The sequence below is a fragment of the Schistocerca nitens genome, chromosome 1 (assembly GCF_023898315.1).
Source record: "Schistocerca nitens isolate TAMUIC-IGC-003100 chromosome 1, iqSchNite1.1, whole genome shotgun sequence".
Taxonomy (NCBI): Eukaryota; Metazoa; Arthropoda; class Insecta; order Orthoptera; family Acrididae; genus Schistocerca; species Schistocerca nitens.
The window spans coordinates 505,277,419-505,298,493 of record NC_064614.1 but is presented as its reverse complement, the minus strand read 5'-3'; the positions used below and the strand labels follow the sequence as shown (position 1 = coordinate 505,298,493).

General features: G+C 36.9%; 1 protein-coding gene across 1 annotated transcript in view; it reads left to right on the top strand.

Moving 5' to 3' along the window:
* The window catches only part of LOC126256905 (ATP-dependent 6-phosphofructokinase-like), a 408,122-nt gene that overhangs the window by 294,396 nt on the left and 92,651 nt on the right, over positions 1 to 21,075 (top strand). The window contains exons 11-13 of the mRNA XM_049955523.1: positions 12,070 to 12,222; positions 12,295 to 12,394; positions 12,495 to 12,621. Coding sequence (XP_049811480.1) covers positions 12,070 to 12,222; positions 12,295 to 12,394; positions 12,495 to 12,621 — 380 coding nt within the window. The remainder of the gene's footprint in view (positions 1 to 12,069; positions 12,223 to 12,294; positions 12,395 to 12,494; positions 12,622 to 21,075) is intronic.

Here is a 21,075-nt window from a genome sequence, read left to right as displayed (position 1 = left end):
TTGCTATGCCTTCAGGTAGCACTTAGGAAATTTTGTCCATATGTTTTTGACATATTATGTGACAACTGCCACAAAAATATATGTTTGTAATTCCCTCTGTTCTGTCCTCATTCAGAAGGATGCTTATGGTATCATTGCTTTCCATCAACTAGTACATAGTAACATTCAGCTTTAGAGCAATATTATTCCTGATATACATCAATGACTTTCCCACTAGTGTTACTCTCGGTGAAAAAATTCTCTTCACTGATGACAGCAGTATTATAGTCACTGAGAAAACAAGAGAACTCCTTGCCGAGAAAGCAAATGAAACTCTCAAGGAAGTTTATGATTGGTCAATAAGCAATAAAGTGACATTGAACACAAAGAAAACTAATGCCATGAATTTCAGTTTGAAGAGGAAAAATTAAAATGTTAAATTAAATGTAGATGGCACCTCTATAGACTGTGTAACAAATGCAGAATTTCTAGGAATGAATATTGATTCTCAGATGAAATGGTGTGAACACACAAAGGTACTTGTGAACAGAATGTCATCAGCTTGTTATGGCCTTAGAATCCTATCATCAGTGTGTAACATGCAGTGTCTTTTAGTTACATTTTATTCATATGTACACTCAGTTCTTAGCTATGGCATTCTTTTTTGGGGAACAAATGCACAAAATATGAACACAATTTTCAAACTCCAGAAAAGAGTCATAAGAATAATAACCAAAAATACTAGTCATGCTCATTGTAAAGATCTGTTCAAAACACTGGTGATTTTAACTGCTCGTTGTGAATACATTTGACAGTCAGTTATACACATAATTATTTGTGAAATCGTTGCAAATGCTAGGAACAACGTATTCTCAAAACACACACATTCGAAGAATGAGTGCTCCACAACACAAGAAGACTGCAGGAATGGGTATAGACAGGCGACATTGGACAAATGGCTGCTGAAAACACCAGGTAAAGCTGATTCTTCCCAGGCTCACAGTACATGGAAACAGACCAACTTGAATAAATGGATAGTGAAAAATACCAAACCCACTCTGTCAACTGATAATTCTTTTTTAGGGATAAATGTATAAGTGGTTCTGGTAGGGTGACACGTCCATCAAGCATTCAACAATGCAAACTCACTTTCAAATTAATTCAGCAGAACTTTCAAAGTCTTGGCAATAAGCACAACAAGTTGGATACCATTGCAGCAATTTATAACCCCGATGTTTTAGTTATAAGTGAACACTGGTACACAGATGAGCTAATTAGTGTATGTAAGCCACATTCCATGATCTTTTGCTCTGCCTTCAGTAGAAAAGAGAAACGTGGTGCTGGGGTAGCTATCTTTGCAGCCAGTGGTAGTAATTACAGTGTAACAGATGTACATGCTTTCAGCATTGAGGGTGTAATAGAACTAGCAGCAATTAATTATAAGTAGGGGAAAGAGAACTTAATTATTATAGGCCTATGCAGACCTCCATCTGGTAGCCTAGATAGTTTCTTTGATGTTCTTAATGACCTCCTTGTTGACATTGACAGTAAACACTGCAATAAAAATGGCTGGGTTAACATAATACTAACTGGAGATATAAACATTGACTTGCTGTCCAATGACTCTGTATCTAAAAAACTAATGCTAATACTAGCTCACTTTAACTTAAAATTTCTGATAAACTAGCCCACTAGAGAGGTCAATAGTGTAAAATCATGCACTGACAACATTATAACTGACATGTCCCACTTTTCATGCAGTGCATCAGTTCTGAAGCTTGCCATTTCTGACCACCACGCAGTACAGGTATTGATAGAAGCTGAAAATCTTCACGTGAATAGAAAAGAGAAACAATATGTGACAAAAAGAATCACCAATGATGACAATGTTAAAGATTTCAACAGTTTGCTGAAAAGCTAACAATGGGGTGAAAAAAACAGCATTACTTTCAGTGATTTTTCATTATTATTGCTTCAATGTCTCATGTCCAGAAATGACTTTTGCAGTAAATGACTGCAAAAAGATACAAAAAAATAACTGGGTAAATCATGAAGTAAAAACAGCAAGAGAGAAACTTAGACTTTTCCAATATGGAATGATAAATAATAACAATAATAATAGACTAAAGGTAGAATTTAAGAACTATCAGGATTACTATAAAGATCTAGAAGCTAAAAGTAAATATGTAGCCACAATGTTAAGAAACTCTACCAACACCGGTTTAGCTGTTTGGAAAGTAATAAATAGCTTTAGGGATTGCAAAGACAGATCAACAAGTGAATTTACTATAAACCATAAAGGGCATATCATGAAATGTCAATGTCAGATTGCAAATTTTTAAATGAGTACTTTTCTTCTGTTGGAAAATTTGTCAGTGACCATTTTAAGAATCTTCAGCATAGATATAGAGGCATTCCAATAAAACAAAGCGTATACTTGGCCCCAACCAATAGCAAGGAAGTCAAAACCATAGTAATGTCATTAAAAAATACAAAATCAGCAGGCTATGATGGATTGTCTATTAGTACACTGAAAAGATGCATAGACAACATATCTGATGCCATGGCCACAGCAGTAAATGAAGTCATTGCATCTGGTTGCTTCCCAGATAGTCTAAAGGCAGCACAAGTAATCCCGATTTACAAGAAAGGTGATAAATCTAAAATTGAAAACTACCGCCCCATCTCAATCTTACCTGCATTTTATAAGGTAGTTGAGAAAGTTATTTAACTAGACTATTGACATTCCCGAGTGAACACAATTTAATACTTGAAAATCAAAATGGCTTAATGAGAAACAAGTCAACTTCAGTAGCAGCAGCACAATTAATAGACAAAATAATAACAGCGATAGAGAACAAGGAGTAGGTAACTAGAGTGTTCCTTGATCTAGAAAAAGCTTTTGATTGTGTCAACATTACCATATTACTTGACAAGCTGTGGAACCTGGGTATCAGAGGTACTGGCTATGGGCTAATAAAATCGTATATGAGCAGTAGGAAACAATTTGTCTTGCTTAAAACAAACAGTGGGTCTCACAAATCTAAAATTACTGATATCAAGTATGGAGTGCCTCAAGGTTCTGTCTTGGGACCCCTTCTTTCCTTGATTTATGTTAATGATATACAGTATTATTCTCCTAACTGTACAAAAATATTGTATGCAGGTGACAGATCAATAGTGTGTAAACACAAAGACTATGAGAGCCTGCAGGTGCTGTGCAACAGTGTAACTAATGAAATATTCAAGTATTTTAATGAAAGCCATCTAAATGTAAGTGCTTCAGAGACTGCAATGATGGAATTTAACACAAGGAAACAAATAGAATTTGACATGAAATTATCCATAGGAAATGACATTGTAAAAAAGGAAAAATGGACAAAGTTCTTGGGAATTACAACCCAGAACAGCCTCAAATGGGACATGTATATTTATTCCTTAGCATGTAAGCTGTCGAAGAATGTATTTGCTATAAATATGATTAGCAAATATTGTAAGGACATGTGTGTACTAAAAACTGCTTATCATGCCCTATTCTCATCAAATTTAAACTATGCTGTAGAAATATGGGGTGCAACAACTCAAGCCAATCTAAGCACATTATTAATACTACAGAAAAAAGTGGTGCCAAACATTGAGAATCATGTCGGAATCTGTTCCCAAAATTAGGTGTGCTTAGCATTATAGGTGTATACATATTGAAAGTTATATTGCTTGTGAAAACAATAAATCCAAATTTCAACTGTGACCTGCACCAGTACATCTACATCTACATCTACATGACTACTCTGCAATTCACATTTAAGTGCTTGGCAGAGGGTTCATCGAACCACAATCATACTATATCTCTACCATTCCACTCCCGAACAGCGCGCGGAAAAAACAAACACCTAAACCTTTCTGTTCGAGCTCTGATTTCTCTTATTTTATTTTGATGATTATTCCTACCTATGTAGGTTGGGCTCAACAAAATATTTTCACATTCGGAAGAGAAAGTTGGTGACTGAAATTTCGTAAATAGATCTCGCCGCGACGAAAAACGTCTTTGCTTTAATGACTTCCATCCCAATTCGCGTATCATATCTGCCACACTCTCTTCCCTATTACGTGATAATACAAAACGGGCTGCCCTTTTTTGCACCCTTTCGATGTCCTCCGTTAATCCCACCTGGTAAGGATCCCACACCGCGCAGCAATATTCTAACACAGTACGAACGAGTGTAGTGTAAGCTGTCTCTTTAGTGGACTTGTTGCATCATCTAAGTGTCCTGCCAATGAAACGCAACCTTTGGCTCGCCTTCCCCACAATGTTATCTATGTGGTCTTTCCAACTGAAGTTGTTCGTAATTTTTACACCCAGGTACTTAGTTGAATTGACAGCCTTGAGAATTGTACTATTTATCGAGTAATCGAATTCCAACGGATTTCTTTTGGAACTCATGTGGATCACCTCACACTTTTCGTTATTTAGCGTCAACTGCCACCTGCCACACCATACAGCAATCTTTTCTAAATCACTTTGCAACTGATACTGGTCTTCGGATGACCTTACTAGACGGTAAATTACAGCATCATACGATATAAGGCAAAAGTTCAGATACCATGTAAATAGCCACAGAACAGCTTTATATGAAAAAAAATGCACTTCATGCTGGGCTGAAGTTAGCCAAAACCCTACCAAAAAGTCTCACAACCATTACTACTTACAAATTAAAAGATCAGCTAAAAAGAATTCTAATTGAAAACCCTTTTTATTGCCTAGATGAGTATTATATCTGTATGAAAAGTGCTTCATAAGTATGTCAAGCTCATAGTTTTAAGTAATATAATGTTGATAAAAACAATATTTGTAATGTTGTGATTGTATACTACCAAATGTAAAATGCATCAAAATGTAAAATTTATTAATACAAACAAATCTTTAGTTTGTAATTTATAAACTGACATATTCAGAAGAATAATCTGTATGATGTCCTGAAACTGTATTATTTCTAGGGATTGTATTTGATTATTCGATGTTGAATAAATATGATTATTATTATTATTATTATTATTATTATTATTATTAACATTGGTAATTACTGAACAAAAAACTCTGTCCATGACCATGCAACAAGAGATAGAATCAACTTACATTTACCAATAAAAAATAAACACAAAACTCAAAACAGCATTTTCTACCAAGGAATAAAACTGTACAATAAATTACCAAAAGAGATTAAAGAAATGGCAAAAATTCGCTTTTCTTAAAAAAGGCAGCTAAAATGTACCTGTTATGCTATACATTTTATACATTGAAGGAGTACTTAGATAAAACAGAGTAGGGGTTTGATAAAAAAATTTGTACAAATAAATAATAATAATACTAGTAATAATAATAATGATAATGATTATAAAACATCCAACATTCCACATAACACCTTTACTTTATGTTTTTTTCCTTCTTTTTTTCCTTTCTAGAAATACTTACCCTCAAGCTATGCATAGCACAATACTAACACCTCTTCCTCTTTCTGAGCTCAACATCTCACTCATTATGAAGGGATGCTGACTCAGTTTTTCAGGATGGCAAATGGGAAATTGCGGTACAGGAAATGGTTCAGACATCACCAGTGTGTGTGTGTGTGTGTGTGTGTGTGTGTGTGTGTGTGTGTGTGCTACTACTAATAATACTGTCCGCAATTTCTTCAATAAATTCCCATTCCCCCCTCCTCCTATGACACATTGCTCAACTGTTCCCTGTTCTTTCCTCCATATTGTTTTTGCGCCTCTTTATTGTCTGATTTTACAATGTCTGATATGGCTACATGGTGGTAACTTGCTCCACCACTTGTTTATCCACTGCAAGGCCTGTGTCCACAGGAAAAATGGAACAGGACAGGTTTGAATACCAATACCACAATTAGTTCATTTTCACTCATGACATCAAAGTGATGTTGCAGATTGTTAATCTGCAACATCACTTGTAGGCTCTGGATCTTCTGTCAGCAAAATATGATGGTATGACACCACACGTAATGGTCTGGCATGAACATATGACACTTATGCTAATACGTGAGCTGCAGGATGGCCACTTTCAGCTCAGAATGGCATGTGCAAGATCTTTGGGGTACCATAGTGAGCGTAGAATCAAGAATGTTTACTCAAAAAAACAACATCCTTTATTAATCATTGCTCCCATACGGGAGTTTCAGAACCACAACCAGGAGCCAGCTAAGAGGCGGTGAATGTGTGTGATAAGGCAGCAGAGTGCTGTCACAGAAAAGCAGGGTTGGCAATATGTGTGGCCTTGCTGATACAAGACTGGAGATAGATTGATAGCCAGCAAGCTTATGCCTGGACTTGGGTACACCGCAAGAAGTCCCAAGCAGCTGGTAGAGGTGGGCAGATGCCTTGGTGAACTGAGGACCTTTGGAGACTAGCTAGAATGTTAGGTGATACCCCAATGGCAGCTTCACCTTGGTGATACTAATTTGAGGACCAGAACCATCTGCACTATCTAATGGTTCATACACCAGCAGCTTTGCTTGGTTGTTGATGCTGCTCAATGCAGATGTAATTGATTGACCTAACATTTGACTGATGTGGAGACTGTCATGGCACTAGCAAAAGTCAGGAATCCAAGTTGTGCTAATATCTGAGTGGCATATTTTTATTTCCAGGTAGGTGTGTTGTGGTAGGAACCCACATCTCATCACATAGCAGGCTGCAGAAACACAGTTTTGTGCTACGACACAAAGTCATCTACCCCAATGCTGATGGTTCTGTATTGCAGAATACCACACTACCATTATTTTAGTAACAAGCTGTAGAATTGCATATGAGGCTGACCTGCTCCCCCATTTACTTGTTGCAACAGCTTTCCTGAGACTGATGTCACAACAAAGGCTGATGTCACAACAAGTGGCCAATGTTTTGCATTTGTGATGACACAATAAAGAATATTTGCCTTATTGCTTGTGGTATATGTTTACGTCTTGATCAGAAAATTCCTCAGCATTAAGTGAAGCTCTCTTCCTGTCACAAGACATATTGATTCCAGATGTTGTCATTTCTTTCTCTTAGTTTTCAATGTAATATTGTCCATGACTTGTTGTAAGGATGTAAAGTGAACTGGATTGGAGAGATACATTAAGGAAATAAATGGTTCATCTACTGTTTCCTGTTATTTATGTAGTAAATTCTCTATAAATTGTATAACTGGGGAAGATTCACATTATTACAGAAAAATCAAGATTGTTAATTCCTCCTAAATTAAATGAACAATATGTTTAAAAAAAAAGCACTTGGATCATACAGTAATAATGCCCTATATCTGTCATCAGCAGGAAACATAGTCTAGAAATTCATTAACAGCTCATTCTTCAACCATTGACTGCAGAAAAGAAAAGAAAAGACATCATCTTCACTTTGTTCTACTTTTAGTTACTACACCATTAACACTTTGCAGATATAGCTGATTTTTTGCAGTGAATGATTGCATTGTGCATCCTCAAATACCTCTTTGTCAGTTGTAATAGTTTATTACCTTCTATAAAAGCAGGCCTTTAATTTTTCAGGATTTGGAGAAAGTCGTGGTCACTCCATTGGTCTGCTGTTTGACTTGTAGCTCAGTTCTTGTCATAATGTAAATGTGTTGCTGTTCAGCACCTCACTGATGTTATGTTTGGCAGGTTCACCTTTGCAAGTGACCTACAGTGCAGTGCATTTGGTGTTTCTATGGGCATCACACTGATTTATTGGCATGTCCTTCCTCTTACTTTATGGATGGGTGGCACATCGTACATTCACTGCACAAGAGAATGGCTCAGTTTCAGTTTCTGTGGAAGCCAGCACCCCAAATTTGTTGGCTAATGTACAGATGTAACATACTGAGTTCTCTCTGGTCTCAGTCTCTCCTGTACAGGATGCCTAGACCTACCACTTTCTGCAGAGGTGGTATACACAGGATAGGACAGAACTTGATGTACCTTTGATATCATTGGTATGTGACTTTCAGTACCTCTACCAACACATCTATTTGCAGCAGCTTTCAATTGTTTGAAAATAGTAAGGGTTATTTCCAGGTGCTTACAAACAACAACTTACACATCCCATGCATGAGAACAGCATACACACTGGTGTTGCACTGTATCTGGTGCAATATTTAACAGAACAGTAAACAAACAATTTCATGGTGTCTATTCTTTCAGACATATCTGAAAGAACAGACACCATTTTGATCCTGCAGACGCTATGAAACAAAACACAAAGGAATTAAGACATTAGCTGCCAGTTGGCATTATTTATATCAATGAGGAAAATTGAAAATCTGCACTATTTAGCTGCACCTGAAATTCTATGCCCAGGAATCACGCAGGTATGGATGTGTGCAGGTTAAGAAATGTTGTGGCAGTTCTGAAATATTACTTGAAGATTAATTCCTTTGAGACATGGTGTATGGTCTGGTACTTACCTTGTCTCCCCAATCATGTACAACTATGCTGGCATAAATGCATTGACTATTCTCTTCATGTTGACTTCTTCTCTGAAAATGTCCACTTCAAAATGCAGGGTCTCATCATGTCTGGGCATAGATATTAGGATGTAACTCGGTAGGAGAATGAAAACTTGAGACTGTTGCATATTGTAACTTTTAATTTACACATTACTGGGAGAGTGCAATTACATATTTCTGTATTGCACTAACTCAAAAGACCACAGAGATAACCATACCTCAGTACAATATAACAGGGATAACGTGAATATTTATTTATATGTGTAGGCCATTTAAAGAACCTACACATCTTGTAGAATTGGGTGTACTGTTCATGTTCCACATCTTCCCAATACAATATTTCAACATTGTAACTTAGCATCAAAACATTGTGTTGGACAGATGTGGAAAACCTGTAGAACACAAGATGACAATAAATTGCCAGCAAAGTCTAAGAAATTACATGAAAATAACTTTCTTGTGCTAGAGCAAACATTCATTTTCAGTGATGTAGACTTAGTTATAACAGAAAAGTTAAAACATAGAATGCAAATACTTTACTCAACTTAACAATAAGCAGACCCAATCTAGATAAAATGTTAGTAAAAAAAAAAGTGTTTCAGAAATTAAGCAGAAACTTTGCATTATTCAGGCATGATAGTTTCAGTTTTACATACATAAATAAACAGTAAATGTGGAAATTTCTTTCAGTAACAGCTACAGAAGAAAAATTAATCTATAGATAGGAAAAGGAAAGCACCAGGTACTGCATGATGTTATCTGTCTGATAAAATGTTCTCATGGCAGGTCAGTTAGAAAATTAGAATACTCTAATATTATTTCCCTGGTGATGTATGTACCGTCTGTGTTGTAAAGAAATTTCAAATGAGAAAATGAAGACACTTCTAGCTCTAAAACTGAAAATAGTGATTACAACATGACCAAGAAACATACTTAAAAGGCATACTATACATTTTCTGATTTTCTCTATACAGTTTTAATTCGTTTCAAACAGCAACAGAAAGAAAATTATGGTGACACCTGGTACATAACAGTGAAAACTACTTATGTGGGACTTCTATGAGATCAAAGCTACAATAGCCAAGTATCTAGAAGGAAAACTGTATCTGAAGTGGATCTTGTACTTAACCAAGAACACTCATGGCAGATCATTAATTAACTGGTTCATACCATGTTCAATGGATGATTTAGAGGACATATTACAAAATTACATTACAGTAAGGAGTTGGAGAAAATGAGTCTGAATAATGGTTAAACAAGGAAACTCACTCAAACAGGACAACATAAGGGGAAAAAAGCAACAAATTTTTATATTACCATAAGTTCAATAAATGCTCACATAGAGGCATGTCACTTGGGCCCATTCACAAATGCAAGAGTGTCTGTAAATACCATGATCCAGCATTTGTTCATCATTTCTTGCTATCCTCTTGAAACTGTTGGTAGGTGCCATTTAATAAGAGTGTGATTGACCTGACCTGGATTCCTTCCTGAACTGTTTTATGCACCTTAATGATGACTCTCATTATGCTGTGGACTTCATTTCTGGATAAACATTCACTCTGTCATCATTGACCGCAAGAACTGCCTGTTTGTTTCACTGGTCTTGACATCACCACCAGTACAAGTGATCATATACTATGTTCTGTGTATGCAGAGTAGGATAGGAAACCAACAATTACAGGCATTCCAGGAATGCCTCACTTCCAGTGTTGCCTTTCAGCCCTTCCTAAAAAATATAAAATCAAACCACAAACATTATTCAAGCTGTGCCCCAAGCTATCTGTGATCTGAAGGCAATCAACTTTGTCATCATCCTCTATGTGGACGAAAGGTCCACTACTGTAACACTTTATTAAGAGGACCATGTAGCAGAGGGGGCATCAGCATTTCTCGTCTCCTTGACATACAAAACTGTTCCTAATCACCCCATTCCTTCCAATGATGGTGAGCTGCAGAAAATCTCTAGTCTCTGACAAGAAACCATAACCATTTCCATAGAAATTCTTACCAGTCCTGTTTCATGCACCGCCACCCTCTAGTTACTTTTCAAGAGACATAGAAACAGCCAGCCTCACCATCCCATTGTAGCTGACTTAAAATTTCCCAATGAATGCACTCTGACCCTGATAGACCAGTGTCGCCAACTCATCACAAGGAACCTTCCATTCTTTGTGCACCAACCATTTCCTACATATCTCAGATCTAGTTCCACCCTCTCCCATCTGGATCTCTCGCAGCTACTATCAAATGCCCTCTCAGCCCTGGAACACCAGATGTAATGGCCACCTGAGTGCATCACCATAACTAATTTCATCCTTACCAAAATCTTATTTGCCACTGCAGCCCAGAACTACAAACAAGTCAGGGGGACCATTATGGAAACCAGTGTGGCTCAGTCATTTGTGCAACTTTTCAAGGGTATGTGGAAGAGGGAGTTCTACAAGACTCAGGAACTGGTTCAGCCCCATCACCCCTACTGGCACCCCTGGCTTAATACAGATTTATCAATGTGGTTTGGACTCATGGTGAAAAAGAACTGTCCAATTCCTGCAACAGCTTAACATATTTTCCCTAGTCAGACTCACTAATCTTTTTCCAAATATGAACCCATGTTACTATTGTTGTAAACTGTATGGCATTCCCAGATGATTATCCCCATCCCAAGAACCCTACACTTGCAATTATTTCCACTCTAAAACTGGCCCCATGCCCCTACCCAGTATCACTTGGTACAGTCCTGCCTCTGGTAAATCCCTCCATATCAAAGACAGAGCAACCTACAAAACCATGCATGTTGTCAACTAACATGTGTCCATTGCACAGCTTTTTATATAGGAATGACCTGCATCTACATAGATACTCCACAAGCCACTGTATGGCGCATGACAGGGGGTACCCTGTACCAGTACTTGTCATTTCCCCTCCTGTTCCACTCGCAAATAGAGCCAGAGAAAAACAACTGTCAGTGCACGTCAATATGAGCCATAATTTCATGTTCCTTACACCTGACATATACTGGTGGCAGTCTGCTTCAAATGCTGGTTCTCGAAATTTTCTCAAAAGTGTTCCTCAAGAGGAATGTTGCCTTCCCTCCAGGGATTGCCATTTGATTTTCCAGTGCATCTCCGTAACACTTACATATTGTTCGAACCCTTCCATAACAAATCTAGCAGCTCGCCTCTGACTTGCTTTGATGTCCTTCTTCAGTCTGACCTGGTATGGATGCCAAACACTCAAGCAGTACGCAAGAATAGGTTGCAGCAGCATCATATATGCAATCTTCTTTACAGATGAACCTCTCTTTTACTGAACTGAGTGAAGAAAAATGAGATAATCATCAATGTAAGAAAGAGCCAGTTGGTAAGTTTCAGTTCCAGAAGATATTTCCAAGAAAATTTTTGATTGTTATTTAGCTATTAACTCAGTTAACAAATATTAAGTATTGAAGATTCATATTAGCTGTAAGACAAATGGCAAAGTTTATCGCAGAGAAGCCTTTATTGTTACAGTAGCAGTATGGAAATAACTATTTGATATGGTATTATATTTTACTGGATCTTTATATTCTACAAAATAAATTTTTTGTGCAGGCCTTCCAAGCAGCTCTTCAGTTAGTTGAGAGCAGAAGGGTATACCGTGAATTTTGTATACCCATTGCAGTTATTCCTTCAACCATAAGTAATAATGTTCCAGGAACAGAATTTGCACTTGGTTGTGACACTGCACTGAATGAAATAATAGAGGTAGGCTACAAATTTCTTTCTTAAATTAAATACAGTTATTGTAAGTTTCCAAAATATTTGGTTACTTTGCAGATATGTGACAGAATACGGCAGTCTGCACAAGGAACAAAACGAAGAGTATTTATAATTGAAACCATGGGAGGTCACTGTGGATATCTTGCTACATTGTCGGGTGAGACAGTTTAATACTATTGTGGAGGATAGTAGTTACGGAGCTAGTTACATTTAACTGAATAAGTATGATTAATTAAGACGTGTATGTTTTCTCATAGGATTAGCTGGAGGTGCAGATGCTGCTTACATTTTTGAAGAGAAGTTCTCTGTTCGAAATGTTTTGGAAGACGTCTATCACATGGCATGCAAAATGGCAGCTGGAGTACAAAGAGGCTTAATAATTAGGTAAAATATCATTCGTCAGTTAATTCTATGCACTGTTAATGAATGCATTGAAAAGAAGTGTGACCTATCATTGGAGTATGTCAGAACACTTAAAAGGTAAGTATGTAAGTAAATAGCTGGTCTGATGAGAAGTGCCACTCTGGACATTTGTGAGTAATCAAAGTGTTATGGGTTGATGTTTCAATGTGGGCAAATTTACCTTTTATTTGCTAATGTTATACTTGGTGAATTGGATTTCAGCTATCTTTTATCTGAGATATTCATATTACATCAAAAAGATAGCTGAGTGGTGTTTTAACTTCCTTGCACACTGTGTGGTTCTTTAGTGAATAAAGGATTGAGGAACAAATGCTATTCATGAACAGAGAATTCAAACATCAATTTATTTATTTATTTATTTACATTTTCTTTGCGTGGAGCCATCATAATGATTTCTTTTGCAAAGGTCATACTTAATACTATGGTTATATTTATACTTATAAAATACACTATATTCTGTAGCTGTTGCTTCTTATGTCTAGTTTTTACATTTATCACGTTACAACTGATATGTTAATGCCTCATGTTACGACCACTATCTTAAAATTCATTGAAAGAACATAAACATTTTTCTATTAGAAAAGATTTTAATTTTGTTTTAAAAACATTTCCCGTGTACGTTCTTAGAGAGTTTGGTAGCTTCTTATATCAAATAAAACCACTGATATAGGGACTTCTATCAGTCATTTTTAATGTTGTTTTGTTACAGAAATAGTTGCACTTTGTTCTGGTGTTGTGATCATGTACATCACTGCCCTTGGTAGCTTCTGTTGGTTGACTTATAAAAAATACAACTATTTTGAAGATGTACAGAGAATATATTGTCTGATATTCGTGCTGCACAAGCACTTCATGACATGAATCTGTATGTCCCATCCCATGTATAAGTCTTATTGCTCTTTTCTGTAGTAGTAGTATTCTTTTTAAATGTACATCAGCTGCACAGCACCATAGTTCAATTCTGTAATTGAGAAAGGGGTTAAGTGTTCCATAATATACTAATTTCAGAGCTTGGCTAGGAACTATCTTTGCGAGCTTACTGAGGAGATATATGGCAGTACTGACTTTTCCGCATACGAAATTAATGTGGTATGTCCACCACAAATTTTCATCAACATATACACCCAGGAATTTACAGCTACCATTTTCTGTTGCAGAGATATTACACACACTATTCATATTGTTGTGATGAGAACTGCCTGTTTTAAATGTCAGTAGTTGAGATTTGGCGACATTCACCTTGAGTCCCTGATCATTGAAGTATTTTGTTACTTCTGTTAGACCACTAGTAACAAGAGATTCTAGCTCTTTAGATTCGCTCCCATAGAATAAGATGGACGTGTCATCTGCATAGCTTACAATATGGGAGTTAATGGGTTGTGCAATGTCGTTAATATATATAAGGAAGAGAAAGGGTCCAAGGATTGAACCCTGTGGTACACCTTGTAATACAGGTTCACTGGTGGAGTGGGGATTCATGATTTTATTATCTAGTTTGTATGACAATTTAGTGCTTTGCTTATGATTCAACAGGTACATAGTTAGAAGATTCATGGCTTGATCCCCAATACTGTAAGATTTTAGCTTTTTAAGAAGTACCCTATGGTTTACCGTATCAAATGCTCTTGTCAGGTCCAAAAATATACCTGCAGTCTGCTTCTTCTGGTCCAACAGACAGTAAACTTCATGGATGAACTGTGTAACTGCTGTGGTTGTACTTAGCTCTTTTCTGAAGCCATGCTGTGAATCTACAAGCAGTTTATGTTTTGTGAAAAAGGCACTTGCTGAGAAATATAATGCTTTCGAATATCTTATTAAAAGCAGGAATTAATGATATTGGTCTATAGTGGGAGACTTCTTCCTTACTTCCCTTTTTATACACTGGTTTCACTACACTCATTTTTAGAACCGTTGGATACATGTTATCTCTAATGCTGCAATTAATCGGGTGAGTAAGAGATTTGGAAATTTCTTTTAAGCATGCTTTAGTAATAGCACTGGATACGCCATCCCATCCAGATGAAAATTTTTTCTTTAGCATGTATATTGCCCTGCAAACTTCCTACTCATTCACTTCCACAAATTCAAATTCGGTACACTGGATGAGATGGCATCGGTTCTCTATCTGTGAATCTGTAATATGCGTTGATTGTTCACCAGAAATGTAGTAGTTATTACAAATATTACATATAGTATCTGGGTTTTTTTTAATGTTACCATCATGTCTTATGCTGAGTGGTTCCATGTTCATCTTGTTGGGACCTTTTCGTATTTGTCAATCAGCTTCCAAGATGCTTTGCTTATGTTGTCAGACTACGTCTAATATCACATAGTAAAAATGTTGTCAGACTACTTCTAATATCAAATAGTAAAAATAATACATCAGTTGCTAACAGTAGATTTGAGTGTAAAAATATATACAGATACAAAAGATTTATAGATCTGTCACTCTACAATACAGTGTCTGTTCAGAAGATGTCACGCCTTCACCACTATGAAAGTCTATAAACATTATTCAGCTGGCAAACACACTAAATGGATTCAGTGCATGAATGTTTGAACTTTTTAAGTACACTTGCCACTGGAGTTCTGGAGAGGGAATGCTTGCATCTCATTGGCATCAGCATAGTCATTCATGGTAGTGTCCTTATGCCATGGTAGGAACTGCAGGAGTGTAACTGGTGGCATATGTATTTGAAAGTGTGGCCGACTGTATAGCGGGTGATACCACACTGCCCAACTTCGAAGGTATATGGACAGTGATGCAGCTTGCTACTTAGTTGGGAGCAGAGTAGACCAATCTGTATCCTAACATTGCATCATGTGAATGCCAGGTTAACTTTCCCAGAAAAACAAGCACACGAGGCATTTGCTGGCACTGGTAAGAGCTTGGAGGGTGTTGCGGAGGATGCTGGCAACTAGCTGATGGTGATAGTGTTGATGTCCATGAGAGAGGCGACCTGTAGTGTTGGCGGCAACAGTGTTGCAGGTGGGCAGTCAGAACTACCATCAGTGAGACAGCTGTAGATGGAGGCTATGGGTCAGTAAGCTATGTGGGAGGCTTTGTTGCAGTGGATGGATGTGGCTGTGTCGTGACAGCCAGACGTCATGCAGTGAAGATATCTGAAACAGTCCAATCTATGGCATTGTCACTGAATTCGTACAGCTATAGCTGATTTTGGAGGTGCTGATGCATGCCTGTGCTGCCGCAAATAGTATACTGCACCCTGCCAGCTGATTTGAGAACCATGCCGAATTCACATAAATGTGACTTGTTCTACATACGATTTTGAACTCAGATGTTCAGATAAAACTTCTACATCTACATGGATACTGTGCAAATCATTCTTAAGTGCCTGACAGAGGGTTCATTGAACCATTTTCACAATAATTCTCTATTTTTCCTCTGTCGAACAGCGCACGGTAAAAATGAACACTTATATCTTTCTGTGCGAGCTCAGATTTCACTTATTTTATTATTATGATCATTTCTCTGTATGTAGGCCAGCATTAACAAAATATTTTCACATTCGAAGGAGAAAGTTGGTGATAGAAATTGTGAGAAAACCCGCTGCAATGAGCAACACCTTCGTTTTAATGGTGTCCACTCCAAATCCTGTATCGTGTATATGACAATCTCTGCCCCTGTTTCTGGACAATACATAATGTGCTGCCCTTCTTTGAATTTTCTCCATGAACTCCATTAACTATATCTGGTAAGGATCCCACACCATGCAGCAGTACTCAAAAAGAGAATGGAGAAGTGTAGTGTAGGCTGTGGTGGTTAGTGTTTAACGTCCCGTCGACAACGAGGTCATTAGAGACGGAGTGCAAGCTCGGGTTAGGGAAGGATTGGGAAGGAAATCGGCCGTGCCCTTTCAAAGGAACCATCCCGGCATTTGCCTGAAACGATTTAGGGAAATCACGGAAAACCTAAATCAGGATGGCTGGAGACGGAATTGAACCGTCGGCCTCCCGAATGCGAGTCCAGTGTGCTAACCACTGCGCCACCTCGCTCGGTAGTGTAGGCTGTCTCCTCTAGTAGATCTGTTGCATTGTCTGAGTGTTCTGCCAATAAAATGCAGACTTTGGTTCACCTTCCCTACAACATTTTCTATGTGCTCTTGTCAATTTAAGTTGTTCATAATTGTAATTTCTTGGTTCCTTTTGTCTCTCATGTGAATGACCTCACACTTTTCATTATTTAATAATAATAATAATAATAATAATAATATTTATTCAACATTGAATAATCAAATACAATCCCTAGAAATTATACAGTTTCAGGGCATCATACAGATTATTCTTCTGACTATATCAGTTTATAAATTACAAACTAAAGATTTGTTTGTATTAATAAATTTTACATTTTGATGCATTTTACATTTGGTAGTATACAATCACAATATTACAAATATTGTTTTTATCAACATTATATTAGTTGTAGGTTACTTAAAACTATGAGCTTGACATACTTATGAAGCAATTTTCATACAGATATAATACTCGTCTAGGCAATAAAAAGGGTTTTCAATTAGCTGATCTTTTAATTTGTTAGTAGGAATAGTTGTGAGACTTTTTGGTAGGGCTTTGGCTAGCTTCAGCCCAGCATGAAGTGCATGTTTTTCATATAAACCTGTTCTGTGGCTATTTACATGGTATCTGAACTTTTGCCTTGCATCGTGCTGCTGCAGGACACAGTTGAAATTTGGATTTATTGTTTTCACAAGCAATATAACTTTCAATATGTATACACCTATAATGATAAGCACACCTAATTTTGGGAACAGATTCCGACATGATTCTCGAGGTTTGGCACCACAAATAATTCTGATAACTTTTTTCTGTAGTATTAATAATGTGCTTAGGTTGGCTTGAGTTGTTGCACCCCATATTTCTACAGCATTTGATGAGAATAGGGCGTCATAAGCAGTTTTTAGTACACACAGTCTTTAAAATATTTGCTAATCATATATATAGCAAACACATTCTTCGACAGCTTACATGCTAAGGAATCAATATGCATGTCCCATTTGAGGCTGTCCTGGATTGTAATTCCCAAGAACTTTGTCCATTTTTCCTTTTTTAAATGTCATTTCCTATGGATAATTTCATGTCAAATTTTATTTGTTTCCATGTGTTAAATTCCATCATTGCAGTCTTTGAAGAACATTTAGATGGCTTTCATTAAAATACTTGAATATTTCATTAGTTACACTGTTGCACAGCATCTGCAGGCTCTCATAGTCTTTGTGTTTACACACTGTTGATGTGTCATCTGCATACAATATTTTTGTACAGTTAGGAGAACAATACTGTATATCATTAACATAAATCAAGAAAAGAATGGGTCCCAAGACAGAACCTTGAGGTACTCCTTATTTGATATCAGTAATTTTAGATTTGTAAGACCCACTGTTTGTTTGAAGCAAAACAAATTGTTTTCTATTGCTGATATACGATTTTATTAGCTCATAGCCAATTCCTCTGATACCCAGGTTCTACAGCTTGTCAAGTAATATGGTAATGTTGACACAATTAAAATCTTTTTCTGGATCAAGGAACCCTCTACTTACATACTCCTTGTTCTCTATTGCCATTATTATTTTGTCTATTAATTGTGCTGCTGCTACTGAAGTTGACTTGTTTTTCATTAAGCCATTCTGATTTCCAAGTATTAAAATGTGTTGACTCAGGAATGTCAATAGTCTAGTTAATTAACTTTCACAACTACCTTATAAAATGCAGGTAAGATTGAGATGGGGTGGTAGTTTTCAATTTTAGATTTATCACCTTTCTTGTAAATCAGGATTACTTGTGCTGCCTTTAGACTATCTGGGGAACAACCTGATGAAATTACATCATTTACTGCTGTGGCCATGACATCAGATATGTTGTCTATGCATCTTTTCAGTGTACTGATAGACAATCCATCATAGCCTGCTGATTTTGTATTTTTTAATGACATTACTATGGTTTTGACTTCCTTGCTATTGGTTGGGGCCAAGTATATGCTTTGTTTGATCGGAATGCCCTTATATCTATGCTGAAGATTCTTAAAATGATTATTGACAGATTTTCCAACAGAAGAAAAGTACTCATTAAAAAATTTGCAATCTGACATTGACATTTCATGATATGCCCTTTATGGTTTATAGTAAAATTACGTATTGATCTGTCCTTACAATCCCTAAAGCTATTTATTACTTTCCAAACAGCTAAACCAGTGTTAGTAGAGTTTCTTAACATTGCGGCTACATATTGACTTTTAGTTTCTAGCAGAACATCTTTATAGTAATCCTGATAGTCAATTACCAATTTTTGCACCATGGTATCTTCTCTAAATCATTTTACAGTTTGTTTTGAAATTGTAATGACTTTAGTAGATGATGAATAACAGTATCATCTGTATAGAACCTAAGTTGGCAGCTCAGAATGTCTCCTAAACCATCTATGTAGATAAGAAACAGTAGAGGGCATATAACAATACCTTGAGGAATGCCAGAAATCACTTCTGTTTTACTAGAAGACTTTCCATCAATTACTATGAACTGTGGCGTCTGATAGGAAACCACGTATCGAGTCATATAACTGAGAAAATATTCCATAAGCATGAAATTTGATTGCAAGCTTCTTGTGAGGTATGGTGTCAAAAGCCTTCTGGAAATCTAGAAATATGAAATCAATTTGAAATCCCTTGTCGATAGCACTCAACACTTCGTGTAACCTAGTTGTGTTTCACAACAACGATATTTTCTAAATCCATGTGTCAACAGATCTTTCTTTTCAAGGTAATTCATAATGTTTGAACACAATATACGTTTCAAAATCCTGCTACATACTGACATTAATGATTTGGGCCTGTAATTTAGTGGATTACTCATATTGCCATTCTTGAATATTAGTGTGACCTGTGCAACTTTCCAGTCTTTAGGTATGAATCTTTTATCAAGTGAGCAACTGTATATGATTGTTAAGTATGAAGCTATCGGATCAGCATTCTCTGAAAGGAATCTAATTGGTATGCAGTCTGGAATGGAAGACCTTCTTTTATTAGAAGATTTAAGTTGCTTCACTACTCTGAGGATATCTATTTCTAACTTTCTCATGTTGGCAGCTGTTCTTGATTCAAATTATGGAATATTTACTTCATCTTCTTTGGTGAAGGAATTTCAGAAGGCTGCATTTAGTTTACTCGACTTTAGCAGCACTGTCACTGATAGTACTTCCATTGCTGTTGGGCAAAGAAGGCACTAATTGTGTCTCGTCACTAGCATACTTTACATATAACCAGAAGCTCTTTGGATTTTCGGCCAAGCTTAGAGACAAAGTTTCATAATGGAAATGGTTATAAGCATCCATGCTAATTTTTGAGCTTCTGTAAAATATTGCCAATCTTGGGGATTTTGCATTCTTTAATTCTGGCATAATTTTTCATTGTTTCTGCAACAGTGTTCTGAACTGTTTTGGGTACCATGGGGGATCAACTCTGTCATTTGTTAATTTATTTGGCATAAATCTCTCAATTGGTGTTGATATTATTGCATTGAATTCAAGCCACATCTGGTTTTTACTTACATTGTTAATTTGGCAGGAATGGAGAGTGTTTCTCAGGAAGGCATCAAAAGAATTTTTATATGCTTTTTTTAATAGATTTGGAGGATTTGGGAATTATGGTATTCAGTCTCACTACAAAACCTTGTGTTTGTCACTAAGACGTGAAGTCTGAAGCTGGAGCAGAGTGGTAAGGATGAAGCAAATGCAGCAAGTCCCAGTGGTGTACCACTTGCTAATGTTCTGCTTGCAAAATATCAGGAGCAGACAAAGTATGATATGAACTCAGAAACATCAGTAAGGCATCTTCATGTGAATGTGATGCTCAAAGTTTTGACATCTGCGTCTTGAACTTTTGAACAAAATGTTCAGCCTCTCCATTAGACTGTGGCAAGAATGGTACTGTCCTAACATGATGTATTCCATTGCGTTTGCAAAACAAAAGAAGGTCCATTGACAGAAACAATTATTTGGGGTAAGCCTTCAAGAGAAAATACAGAAGCAAATGCCTTGATAGTGCTGGCGGCATTCATTGAATGCACTGGGATAACAAAAGAGTGTTTTCTATAGGCATCAATGATAATCAACCAACATTTTTTACCAAAAGGGGCCAGAAAGTTTATATGGGGGCACTGCCCTGGGGAAGCAGAATGTGGGCAGGAGAAAAATTCCTGGCATGGAGTGGCCTGATTGTCTGTGCAAGCATGACATTGTGCCATCACACGTTTTATTTGCTTATGTAAACTGAGCCACATACAATGTTGGTGTACCAGCTGCTTCGTGTGAACTGTTCCCTAATGACCTCTATGTATAAGGCTTAACAGCTGCTGTTGCAATGAGGCAGGGATTAACACTCTTGTC